The 12,970-nt window shown below is 53.2% G+C and overlaps 1 protein-coding gene across 8 annotated transcripts in view; it reads right to left on the reverse strand.

Annotated features, from left to right (window-relative positions):
* AHDC1 (AT-hook DNA binding motif containing 1) overlaps positions 1-12,970 on the reverse strand; it is a 73,662-nt gene that overhangs the window by 8,707 nt on the left and 51,985 nt on the right. For 5 of the 8 annotated variants that reach the window (XM_060205649.1, XM_060205648.1, XM_060205651.1 and 2 more), the window contains 3 exons: positions 11,025-11,135; positions 10,856-10,893; positions 5,344-10,257 (listed from right to left, as the gene is read on the reverse strand). In XM_060205649.1, the coding sequence (XP_060061632.1) occupies positions 5,387-10,183 (4,797 nt within the window). In that variant the 5' untranslated portion in view covers positions 10,184-10,257; positions 10,856-10,893; positions 11,025-11,135 and the 3' untranslated portion in view covers positions 5,344-5,386. Of the gene's footprint in view, positions 1-5,343; positions 10,261-10,855; positions 10,894-11,024; positions 11,241-12,970 lie in introns of all 8 variants that reach the window. The other 3 variants (XM_007532477.3, XM_016192290.2, XR_009553734.1) reach the window with 3 other exon arrangements.

The raw sequence follows: 12,970 nt of genomic DNA on the forward strand, positions 1-12,970 counted from the left end.
ATTTTGTCTAGCCCCACTCTCTCAAAGGACCTGAGAGAGGAGTTTGTTTCAGAGCAGGCAGTTGTCAGTCTTACCCCCTCCTGTCTCTGTCTCAGTGCTCCAGCACAGTGCTCAGACCAGCTGGGCCCCTGCACTCCACACTCTAAACTGCCCTTGAATTCACACTGGGGTAAGATCTGCTCTGGCTCACAAATGCCTCTGCTTGACTGTCCTCCTCTCCCACTCTGCACACCTCCAAGTCTCACCTATTCAAGGTTGAGTTCAGAAGCAGCTTCTGTCACAGAACCTCAACAATCATTTAAAATGTCAGACCCCCAAAGAACTGGAGGGCACGTCCAACCAATCTGTCAGTGTGTGGATGGGGAATCAGGACAAGAAAGAGGTGGAGAGAGAACAGTGTGGCAGAGAATTCAGGCTGTGGGTGGAAAGGGAGAGGGCACATAGTTCTGGGTTCAAATCCTGGATCTACCAGTTAGCAACTATGTATTCTTCAGGCAAGGCCTTATGTAGTAATTCTGTTTCCTTGATTCTTTGGTGGGAGAGGGTGAATCCACCTCCCAGACCACTGTACAGGGTCAATGAGGAGCGATGCCAACAGCCTAGCACAAATCTATGTCCCTTTCCAAACAAAGGGCCCAACACCCACCCTCCTCTGTGTATAAGTCTTGTCTGTTCCTGTCTCTGAGTGCCCAGGACTTGCTTGGGTTCTCTGTACACTGGCTTTAGTTTCTTGGGGTGGCTGCTGAACTCCAAGGGCAGGGACTACATCTGTTTCATCTCCTCCAACCTGGGGCTAGGATGGGCATGAGGAACCAGATGTGAGGCCGAGCTGAATTATTTATTGCTTCTCAAGTGCAAGGTGTCAAAGTGCTCACTGCCTGTTGTGACAGAGCCTGTGACTGTCCCTCTTATCATAATTAAACATTTTTAAAATATTTTATTTATTCATTTATGGGATAGAAATAGAAAAATCAAGAGGGAAAGGGGAGAGAGAAGGAGACCTGCAGCACTGGTCTTGACTTTCCCCCTCCAGGTGGGGATTGGGAGCTTGAACCTGGGTCCTTGAGTATGGTGTGTATGCAACTAGGTGTGCCATGTATCATTATTTATTTATTTTTCTGTTGTTGTCACTGGGGCTTCACCACTCCAGACTGACTTTATCAGGGAGAAGCAGAGACAGATCTAGAGAAAGGGAAAGACACTGTAGCACTGAAGCTTCCTCCAGTGTGGTGGGCACCTGGTTCAAACCTGGGTTCAGCACATGATGATATAGGTGCACCACTGTCCACGTGAATTGTCTTGCCTGCCTGTGACTGTCCTCTTTTACTTAAGCCCAATGTTGATAGTGATACTCCTTCTGCTAACTCTTCCTCCTCCTATTCTTTCCCCCTGCAGTCCTCCACTCTCCCTTACTTCCACAATAAGCTTTTCTAGTTCCTAGCACTGGAGGGCGGCCCTAGGTGAAGAAGTTGAGGTACCGTTTTAGATAAATAAGGGAGACATTTGGGTCCAAGTCACCCTTGTTGTTGTCTCTCTCCTTTAATGCTCACCTAGTTCCCATGTGACCCAAGTACTCTAATCAAGAACTCTTCAATGGTTCCCTATGTCTTGGGATAAAATTCAAACTCTTTCCAGTGCATTGATAACCTAGCTCTGTCTGCATGCACACCATTTCTGCCTTCCCATCAGTTCATCAAAGCTGAGTAGCTGAGCTCTTTCCTGCTTTATCCACTGCTGTTCCCTCTTCCAGAACGCTCTTCCTACTGTCCAGCTGCCGCCTCTCACCCTTCAGGCATCAGCTTTTGGATCTGGTTAGCCTCCTGCAGGCTCTTGCAGCCTCCAAGTTTTCCTTCTCTTAGACAGCTCTTCCCCTGACTATAATTATCAGAGACTTTGTGCATTCTGTTTACTGGCTCTCCCTCTAAAGTGGACGCCCCCCGAGGACCAGCACCTCCTACATGGTGTCCACTGTGTTGCCCTCAGTGCCTTGCATGTAGTGTGCTGGACAGATGTCTCTGAACAACTGAATGGTTTGAGCAGAGTGCTGTTAACTCCCAGCTCTGAGCAGGGAATGAGACCAGAATGTGGGGCTGGATGGCATCCCAGTTCCTCCTGTGTTCAGGCCTCACTGGGTGGTTCCATTATGTATCTCACTGAGCTGTGACCTGCCCAAACACCCAGACTCCACATCATTTATTTTCCCACCCAGAGCCCAGGAGGAACAGTTTTAGGATTATTTCACATTTTTGGATTATCCATGAGACATCTCCCCTCTGGTGAGAAGGATCAAGACTTTGACATTTTAAACCCTAAGCAGCTTCTCCCTGGTCTGCTTCGGCTCTGTATCTCTGCTGCTTGCAATGAGACACATGGGAATGGAAGGCCATTTTAATCTTGGCTTGGCTTCATTAGGAAGAAAAATATGCTGCCAAAAAAAAAAAAAAAAAAAAAAAAAGTTTGGTCCATTGTCTCTGCCATGCAGAGTTGCAAGAGCCCAAGAGATTATCAAAGTCAATTTCCTTTAACAGATGGGGAAACAGAGGTCTAGGGTGGGAGCACAAAAGCTTGGTCAAGGGCACATGGCGAGTTGGTGGCTAATTAGAGAACTGTTCTCCCCCAGGCCTCCTGACTCCCATGTGCTACTCTTTGCCACCTTCAGGCACCAGGGGACCTGGCGTCAGACAGGGAAGGGGTAATAAGTTTCCACTGACATGACTTTAGGACCCTGAGTCACCCTGGCCTCAAATGGCCTCCCCATAGCAGGGCTGGGGCTTTCCAGGCCTTATATTCCTTCTATGGGAGGCTGTGGTAGCAGCAGAGGTGGAGAGTGAGGCAACCAGGGAGGGCCCTAGCCCACTCTACTGCTGTCCATCCTGTTGGAGCCAATTCTGTAACAGGTCTGTTATTCAACCTGGGATTTGGTAGGCCAATTGTGGCTGAATATTCTTTTTAAGAGATTTACTTATTTACGTATCAGGAAAAAAAAAAAGGATGAAAAAGGAAGGAAGAGAGAAACCATCAGAGTACCACTCAGCTCTGGCATAAGGTGACACCAGGGATTGATCCCGAGCCTTTAAGGCCTCAGGTATGCAAACTAGTGCTCTAATAAGCTAAGCTATTTCCTGGCCTTGTGGCTGTATTTTTGGAGGAAAATGTTCTTCAAGAAAATGGGGGGGGGGTAGGTGGTGGCACACCTGGTTGAGTGAACATATTACAGTGCACAAGGACATAGGTTTGAGCCCCCAGTCCCCACCTGCAGGGGGAATGCTTTTCAAGTGGTGAAGCAGTGTTGCAGGTGTCTCTTTGTCTCTCCCTATCACCCCCTTCCCTCTCGACTTCTGGCTGTCTCTATCCAGTAAATAAAAATAAAGATTGAAAAAAAAAAATGGTTATAGGGCTGGGTGTTGGTACACCTGGTAGAGCACACACGTTACACAAGGACCTAGGTTCAAGCCTGTGGTCCCCACCTGCAGGGGGAAAAACTTCATGAGTGGTGAAGCAGTGATGCAAGTGTCTTTCTCTCTCCTTCTCTATCTCCTCTTCTATATCATTTCTCTCTGTCTCTGTACAATAAACTAAGGAAAAAATGGTTAAGAAAAAAAGGTTCTGAGAGTCAGGCGGTAGTGCAGCTGGTTAAGTGCACGTGGCTCTAAGCACAAAGATTGGCGTAAGGATCCTGGTTCGAGCCCCTGGCTCCCCCCCTGCAGGGTAGTCACTTCACAAGCAGTGAAGCAGGTCTGCGGGTGTCTATCTTTCTCTCTCCCTCTCTGTCTTCCTCTCCTCTCTCCATTTCTCTCTTTCCTATCCAACAATAATGACATCAACAACAACAACAACTACAACAACAATAAAAAACAACAAGGGCAACAAAAGGGAAAATAAATAAAGAAATATTAAAAAAAAAAAAAAGGTTCTGCTAAAATGCCCCAAGTTGAGGGTGGTGGTAGGTGGGTGGGGCAGCTTTCCTCTCTTATTTAAAATGTCTTTACTTATGAAGGGGGCTGGGAAGGCCTGAGTGTAATTCTAGCAGCTACAGATCTGCTGTGCCGGTGATCCAACCCGGGGCCTGATGAGTGCAAATCTAGTGCTCTACGCACTGAACTACCTCCCTTATTGCTAGTTTCCTTTTTTTTGTTTTCCTTCAGTGAAAACTCCCTTGAGATTATAAAAGAAAAAAAACAAAAACAAAAACATAACTACAACGAATGAGGTCACAGTTAATGAGAAATGGTAACAAGGGGTCAGGAGGTGGCTCTGTGGGTAGAACATATGCCTACACGCATAAGCCCTGAATTAGATTCCTGATACTACAGGACAGCAGCAAGGGCAGAGTCATGTGGAGTTCCATGGACCATGGAATGGTGTTATGGGCAAGGCTCTGGTTTCCAACCTGGCACTGCATTAAAAGAGCAAAATAAAAAATCTCAAAATACACATATATACAGTTTTGTTTTTTCCAGTGCACTGCTCAGTTCTGGTTTATGATGGTACAAGGAACTGAATTTGAGACTTTAGAGCCACAGGGATGAAAGCCTTGTAGAACCATTATTCTGTCTTCCTGCCCTATCTAACTATATTTAGTTAAACTCTTGAGAAAGCGTAATTTTAGGAAAAGGACTGGCTTTTCCTGGGGGAGCAGGGGGTCTCAGTACACTTCCTCCACTTCTGGATCCAGACCCCAATGTACTTCACCACTGGGCACACCTCAAGTCAAAGTTGTTGAAAATAGCCTTTGGGAGGTACCTTGGGAGATCAGGAAAGGATGTCTTGTGCTATTTCATAAAGCCCATGCAGACTGTGTGACCAAAACATACTGGCCACACCCTTAGGTTGGCCTTTGCTCAACTGAATTTGGATTAAATGAAGCTCCTAGCAAAATAAAGGTGCTCAGCAGGGCCGGTACTCTGGAAAGGCCCTGGCAGATAAGTGTCCTGGCACTCATCTCACCCTCATGTCAACACCCTTCCTTATAAGAGGCCAGGTGGAGAATGTTTCCAGGGACTTGGGAGGTGACTGTCCCAGACCTAGCATGGATGGGAAAATAAAGACTTGATGAACCAAACTAGATGGCTCTGTTCAGTGCATGGGCATCCAGCCACTCAAGGGTCCCCTTGAATGTCCAAGTTCCATGCTGGATCCCCAACTCAATCACTGACACTCCTTAAATGGAAAATTGTTCCCAACAACTAATCCCAGGCTCCTTCCTGAATCCCAATCCCAGTTCTCAATCTATCTTTAATCCCACCTGCTAATCACTATAACTCTCCCCCTTGGTCAAGTACTCATGTCCTCATCCCTCTGTCCCCAGGCTTCTGCCCACTGCAACCCACACCCCAGACTCACCCAGGAACAAAACCTCGAGGTCCAGTCGGCACTTCAGTTGGCACTACAGGGAGGTGACGGTGAATGTGTCCTCGGGGTGAGGTTCCGCCATGGGCCCCAGGAAGCCGCTCTTGGGGCCCCCACCAAGGCCGGGATGCGTCTGTGGCATAAAGCCTGGATACCTGTAGGCGGTATCCTGCAGGGGCAGCAGCGAGTCCCTCGGCACGGGGGACAGGGTCAAGTCACTAAGGAGTGGGCAGCCATAGCCAGCAGCGGCTATAGTGGGACCGCGGGGTGGACCAGGTGGCCGGACCATCTCCAGCGGCTCCTTGTCAGCCTTGGGTGTGGCTGGTGGGCTAGCCAGGTGTGGGGCACTGAGGCATGCAGCCTCCGTCCTGCCCAGGAAGTCAGCCAGCAGCCCTGTACCCACCTTGCCTTCATAGGGAGGGCTGCGGGCAGCTGACCCAGGTGGGTACCAGTATGCTGTGCCCTTGCAGCTGGGAGAGTCATAGTGGGGCTGGCCCAGCGGCAGGTCCCGGCAGCTCAGGTGAGCCTGGGCTGCAGCCGCATGGCCCAGACTGGCCCCCTGCAGCCCGTGTTTGAGGGGCTCACAGGCAGCCAGCTTTGTGGGGGGCGGCCGAAGTTCTTCCTTGAAGCCCAGTGTGGGTGAGCAGGTGGGTGAGTATGCCTTTTGCAGGCCAGCATCGAACACCGTGGGTGGGTGGGCCAGTGGTGGGAAGTGCTTGCCGTCCAGCTCAGGCGCACCCAGGCTGGGCGAGTCGCAGTGAAAACCTTGGCCAAAGGTACCGTCGGATGGTGTGGATGGATTCATGGAGTAAGGTCCCATGAAGTCACAGGGGTCTCGTTCTCCTACACCAAAGGCCCTTGACTGTGAAGGCAGTGGTGACATGCTGCTGTCCCCACTATAGTAGTCCAGACCAAGGTCTGGGCTATCTTGGAACAGTGGGTTGACCGGCTGTGGTTTGGGGATGAACTTGGCTTTGGCCGTGGCACCGCCCCGCTCCTTCTTGGCTGAGCAGGCCCCACTGCCCCGTCCACCACGAGGCTGCCGGGGTCCAGTGCTCCGTTTAGATGGGTAGCCTGAAGCTGTGGCTGAGGCAGATGACGGGAAGCCCAGATGTGAAGCCTCAAACAGGTCCACCTTCTTCCGTCGTCCACGACCTGGCTTGGAGCTGCTCTGGAAGAGAACGCTCTGGTTCCAGTTGTAACCAGGGGCAGACGAGGCCTCATTCCAGTCCATCATTAGTTTCTCCAGGCTGGACAGGCTTGACTGACCCTCGCTGCTTGAGGCTTCGCTATTGGCACGCCGAAAGCCACCACCAACAGGCTGATTGAACTGGGTGCTGTCAGAGGAGGACTCGGAGAAGGTCTCCGACACGGCTGTCTGCTGTTTTACCTTCTGTGGTGTGTAGTTGGAAATGTCCAGGATCACGTTGGGCTCACTGACGTGGCAGTCGAACCCAGGATTATAGAGCTGACTAAAGGCCTCTGAGGCCCAGTCCAGGCCTCCATAGCCCTGCCGGAAAGGCCACTGAGAAGCCCCCGCAAACTGCCGACAGTTCTCAGGCGAGGGCTGGAAGGAGGAAGAGGAAGAAGAGGCAGCAGAGGCGGCAGAAGTGGCTGAGGCCGTGGTGCCCTTGGGCACCATGTAGCCACCAGGTGAGACGGTGCTGGCCCGGCTGTCACAGCGCAGAGGTGTCGGGGCTGAACCAGAGAAGGGGGTCCCCTCAGAGCTGTTGAAGAAGGAAGCCTTGCTTGGTGGCAGGCAGGGGCCACCAGTAGGTGGTGGGGCATAGCCAGCACTATGGGCGCTGCTGGGAGAGGCAGGCAGACTGTTGCCACTGCCATAGGCAAAGCTGCAGTCTTTGCTGTTAGCACAGTCCTGGCCTGAAAAGGGCTTTGCAGGGGCAAATACACTCTGTCCAGCCCCATAGCCACTGTACTGGGGAGCGTAAGTATTGGCGGGTGGGTGGGTAGTAGGCGAGCGGGCCACCGCTGAAGGTGGGGGGGCCAGCTTTGGGAAGGTCTCAGCTGCCCGGCAGTCTGAAGTGGCTGGGGTGAGCCCATAGGTTGCTGCCCGGCCCGGTGGGAAGGTCTGGCGAGCGGAGAGTACAGGTTGAAAGGAGGGGTCTGCCCCAGCCCCACTGTTACCCACTGCTACTGGGCTGGCTTTGGCTCCCCGGCTGGGGAAGGTGGCCAGGCCCCGCTGGGCAGGCATAGCACTGGTGGGGGGACCTGTGTAGGTGCCTGATGCCTTCCGGGACTCGGGGCGAGAGGCTGAGAGGGCAAAGTCCAAAAGGTCAGAGGAGTCGTCCGAATCGAGCAGTGAGCGAAAATAGCCAGTGAAGAGGTTCTGGCGCTCCTGGCTGAGCTCGGTCTGGCCCGCAGCTGTGCCCGTGCTGTAGTAACCACTGCGGCCTGAAGCCCCACTCTCTAGTCCAGCAGAGGCAAAGGCCCGGGCCTCGGTTCCCTGGAACCCACAGTTTCGGCCAGTTTGCCCATTTGGGTGCCCATGGTGAGGGGCCCAGCCACCACCCTTGTCCCCAGCCCACTCTGCACCAGCTTCCCCGAAACTAGGGACATTGGGCACCTGCTCTGGGAACAGAGTTCCATTTTTCCGGGACCGCCTCTTACGCTTAGGCTTTCCAGTTACTGCATCCACTTCCCCCCGACCCCGTTTGCGGGGATGTCCTAACTCAGTGAGGCCAGGGCCTCCCACCCCAGCAGCTGCCACTGCCACCACCTTCTTTTTCTTGCCAATGCCTTCAAAAAAGTCACTGAAGGAGCATCGGGCTGCCTTGGCTGCATGGCCCCCACCACGGCCACCAAAACCACCTGCTTTACCCCCACGCCGTCGGAAGCCCTGCACTCGATGCAGGAACTGGGAGATGCTCTGGGTGTCAGGTGCCTGGTGCACCGACTCAGGTTCGCTGGGTGTCCAGCATCGGGGTGGTGAGCACCGCCCAGCACACTGGCTCTGGCGGTTCAGGAAGGCCAGCTTGGCAAGGACGTCCGAGTACTCAGCTTTGCTATCATTGGCATCTGCTGCGTAAGATGGCTGGGGAGAGGCCAGCTTCTGCTTCCGGCGTCGGCGTTTCTTCACTTCCGGCATGGCCATGGTGGCTGCTGCCACAGTGGCTGCCTCAGCTGCCACCACCACTGGTTCTTTGGGCTTGCCAGGACCCAGCAGCAAATTCTTAGGCGGGCGGCCTCGCTTACGCTTGAGAATGATGGGCATCTCTCCGGGTGGAAAGACTACCACTACATTCCGTCCGTTATTCTTCATTTTCAGCAGTGGGGTGGGCTCTGCCGACACGCGCAGGCCCAGCTCCTTGCCTTCTACACTCAGGCTGCTGCTCAGGGATGACACCTTGTACGTGGTCTTGTTCCGCCTCCCCAGTGACACAGGGATCTTGGCCATCTTCACCACCATGCGCCGCACACCCCGGCACTTGCTTTTGCGGGTAGGGTTCACTGGGGTCTGGGAGGACTCTGGCTCCAGCTCTGGGACTGGGCCTGGGCCTGGCAGGGCAGGAAGCAGTGGAGGTGGTGGTGGGGGCTCAGCCAAGGTGGCTGCCAGCCCTGTAGGCACAGGCAGGGGCAGCAGGCGGCCTTCAGGACCAGCGTCTGCCTTGCGTCCCCTTCCGGCTTTCCGCCTGCGACACAGGATCTTTGGCCTATCAGTACGCCGTAAGGCGTACTTGGGGTGACCCTCAGGTCCAGGGGGGCCGTGGGGTGAACACAAGTCCAGTCGCAAGGGCTCAGCCAGCGTGCAGGGCCCCAGGGGCTGCTGGGGCTCCAGACAGCGGCCTGATACATCCAGCAACTTGGGCAAGGGGTCTAGTGCTTGAGGGTCAAGCAGCTGCGACTCTAAAGAGTCAGGCAGAGTATCCAGTGCCTGCAGAGCCAGGCCTGGCAGTCCCAGGGGGTCAGTAAGAGGCTGCAGGGGTGGCAGCTCTAAAGCTTCCTCAAGTGGCTCTAGTGCCTGTGGGTCTAAGAAGCGGGGTTGGGGGTCCAGGAGCTGAGGCTCAGGCTCAGGCGATGGTGGCTCCAGGGCCTGGGCCTCCAGCAGCTGGGCCTCAGGGCAAGTAAGGGAGGCCAGCTCGCTAAGGATGTCAGCATCAGCAAGTTCAGAATAATCAGGGCCGTCTGGCTCAGGCTCTGGGGGCAGACCAGTGGCTGCAGCTGTGGCTCCAGGACTATGGCCCTGGCCGGGCTGAGGACTGTCTCTAGGCTCAGGCTCAGGCTCATAGAGGGGGTGGCTGGGCCGCTCAGCCTTGGCGTGAGGGGCAGCCCGCTCCTCAGGGCTGCGGATGCTGTTGGCCAGACTGGGTGAGGAGAAGAAGCTGTACTGAAGGTCCCCGGGAGGTGGTGCAGGCGGGCGGCTGAGCCGGAGCCCACCGCAGTCCAGGTGCACACCGCTGTGTTGCAGATCCTGGGAGAGTCGGGTCAGGTCTTTCATGATGTCAATCAGCTGCACCACTGGACGAAGGTTCACCCGCCCGTTGTCCCAGTGACGTCGGGAGCTGTTGCTGTCACCAGCAGGTGTGGGACACCGGGCCTGGGAGACTGGACGGGCTGCTCTAGGGGGCAATGGATCGTCCCCCTTGGCAAGGACTGGTGGACGCCGGGTGCTGGGGTCCCGGCGTGGGGGTGGACGTGGGTTCTCGGAGAAGGTATGGGCAAAGGCCTTGTCAGGTGAGCTGGCAGGGGGCCGAGTGGGAAGCAAGGGCCGGGGGGTGGGAGGGCTGCCGGGGTAGTATTTGGGCTCCCGGAGGTAGTCAGGAGAGCTGCACACGGCACTGGAAGTCACCACCAGGCCCTGGGGCTTCACACGCATCCTGACCTTGTCCTCCGAGGGCCGCCGGGCGGGGCCGGGGCTGACATGAGGGTGCGAGAAGCCGGGACCAGGACCTGCTGGGCAGACATGAGGGGGGTCCCTCACTGAAAACCCACGTCCTCTTCAACTTTCCAAATCTACAGTGTGCCCTTATGTCTCTTCCCCAAGCTCTACCACCCACAGGGAGAATGAACCCCCAGGGGTCCCCATTCCATTGATCCTGGTTATGAGCTCAGGAAGGACAAAGCATCTGCTTTTGAGAAGGAAGTCCATCAGCAGAGTGGTGAGACCACTCCAGGTGGAAATTCAGAGGGACAAGCAAGTCCCCATCAAGAATATGGTTTCTCTCTTTTTCTTTCTTTCTTTCTTTCTTTCTTTCTTTCTTTCTTTCTTTCTTTCTTCCTTCCTTCCTTCCTTCCTTCCTTCCTTTCTTTTTTCCTTTCTTTCATTCTTTCTTTCTATCTTCCTTTCTTTTCTTAAGCCAGGGCACTGCTCAGCTCTGGCTTGTGGTAAGTGTAGGGGACTAAACCTGAACCTGAACCTGAACCTGAGACTTTAGAGCCTCAGGCATGAGTCTCTTTGCATAATCATCATGCTGTCTCCCCCACCCTAGTATGGCCTCTTTTTCTTGTCACCATTCCCAGGGCCTTCAGGAGAACCCTAGCTACTCACCCTCGGCTCTGTCGCCTGGGTTGTCACACTGGCGATCTCTGTGGGCAGCAAGATAGAAGATCTGAATGATTAGGTGACCTCAGTGTAGCCTCCACCCACCTGCCCACTGGCACAGCCTCCTCCACCCCCCCTTCCTTAGTGTTCCCCTAAGTGCACACACCAGACTGACCTGGGAGAGAGTAGGCCCCAGGGTCTGGGGGCTCTGCCAGTTGCTGGCTGTCAGCTGGGGGTGCTGTGGAGCAACTTCGGCCCGAGCCCAGTCCTGGGGCGTGGACAGCGCCTGGAAAGGACCATCGCAGCTCAGGTTTAGTAAGCACCTACTGCACGCCAGGCACTGGGCTGGTAGCTGTCCAGGCATCAGTTCATTTAATTCTTCATACCAATCCTGTGAGGTAGGGGCTATTAATAACCCCATTTTGCAGGTAAAGAAATGGAGGCACAGAGAAGTAATATCATTCATTCATACACTCATTAGTAATGGAGCACCAGGACTGGATAAGTTGATCATATAATTACATATGATTTATTACTGGGACAAGAGTTGCAAAGGAAAAGTGAAGAATGGCTGGGGTCAGAGGTTTAATGACAATACCAGGGAGACAATGACAACAGAAATTCAGCGGCCCCAGAAGTGGGACAGTAGATAAAGCCTTGGAATCCTAAGCATGAGGTTCCAAGTTTCATCACTGTCATTACATGTGCCAGAGTGATGCTCTGGTTCTCTCTCTCATAAACAAACAGAAATAGTAGTTCAAACTTTTCAGATACTTTATCGCCAAACAGTGGACTAACAAGTACTTTTCTGGCCTGGGAGGTGACATGGTCGCTAGAGAACTAGACATAAAAGCACGAGGTCCTGAGTTCAATCCCCATCATTACATGTGCTAGAGTAATGCTCTGGTTGTCCCTCTCTCCTCTCTTACTGGTGTTTTCTTTCTTTTTTTTTTTTTATTATCTTTATTTATTGGATAGAGACAGCCAGAAATCAAGAGGATGAGAGAGAGGGAGAGAGACAGAGAGACACCTGCAGCACTACTTCACCACTCGCAAAGCTTTCCTCCTGCAGGTGGGGACCAAGGGCTTGAACCTGGGTCCTTGCACATTGTAATACATGCGCTCAACCAGGTGCACCACCACCCGGCCCCTTGATGTTTTCTTTCTTTCTCAACTCTCTTGCAAACCAGGGATCAATATAACTATCATCCCCACTTTCACAGGCAAGAAAACCACCCCCACTAGAAGGTGGCAAACACCACAAAGACAAAGATTTCTGTCATGTTTACTTTTGTGTGTATCTCCCAACACCCAGATCAGCATGTGATTTAAACAAAATGAATGAACAAGGCATACAAAGTGATCAGTCTTACCACTGAGTCCTGTTTCCTCTGAAACCTGCAGAGATGCCCAGTCTCCTGGGCTGCTGTGAAGACTCAGTAGGTCACGGCTTTGGAGGTGATTACAAATTAATATTTCTGTTTGTTTAGGTCTCAATTCTACAGACCTAAGTGTCACCAGCCAAGAAGTATGTGGGGGGGGGGAGATAAGAATATGGAGAGGGGCAATCTCTCACTCTCTTTCCACTGTTATCAGGAAGTTTCCCTGCTATCCTACCTTTGGCCACTTCTAGCCCCTGCAACATACTCTCAAAGCCTCCTCTATTTTTCCTTCACTGTAATTATCACAACTGCAATCTGCTTGTATGACTGGCTATTCTGTGTGCCATCCCCCCGACCCCCACCCCACTGCAGACACGAGCTCTTAGGGGTAGGGATTGCGTCTGTCTTGTTTATCACTGTATTCCCTGACCCCAGGGCCTGGGCTATGGATGCTACATAAATATTTACCGACTGACTCCCTGAGCTGGTCAGGGCAGAGTTGGGATTTAGATCTAGGCATGTTAGATCCTCAAGGGACTCAGGCCTCTGGCTGATCCCCAGAAGCTAGGATCTTGGTGTAGGCGGGGGCAGGGAACGGAGAGCTAAGTGGGCCCCAAACACTACTGAGGGTCTTAAGGACTGACGCCCCCACCTCTACCCAGTATTTGGCCCTGACCTGATCTCTTGGACCCACTTCCCAGGTGTATATGGACTTTCACTGGCTGCCACATGGCTCAGT

Source organism: Erinaceus europaeus, chromosome 13, assembly GCF_950295315.1.
Source record: "Erinaceus europaeus chromosome 13, mEriEur2.1, whole genome shotgun sequence".
Lineage (NCBI taxonomy): Eukaryota > Metazoa > Chordata > Mammalia > Eulipotyphla > Erinaceidae > Erinaceus > Erinaceus europaeus.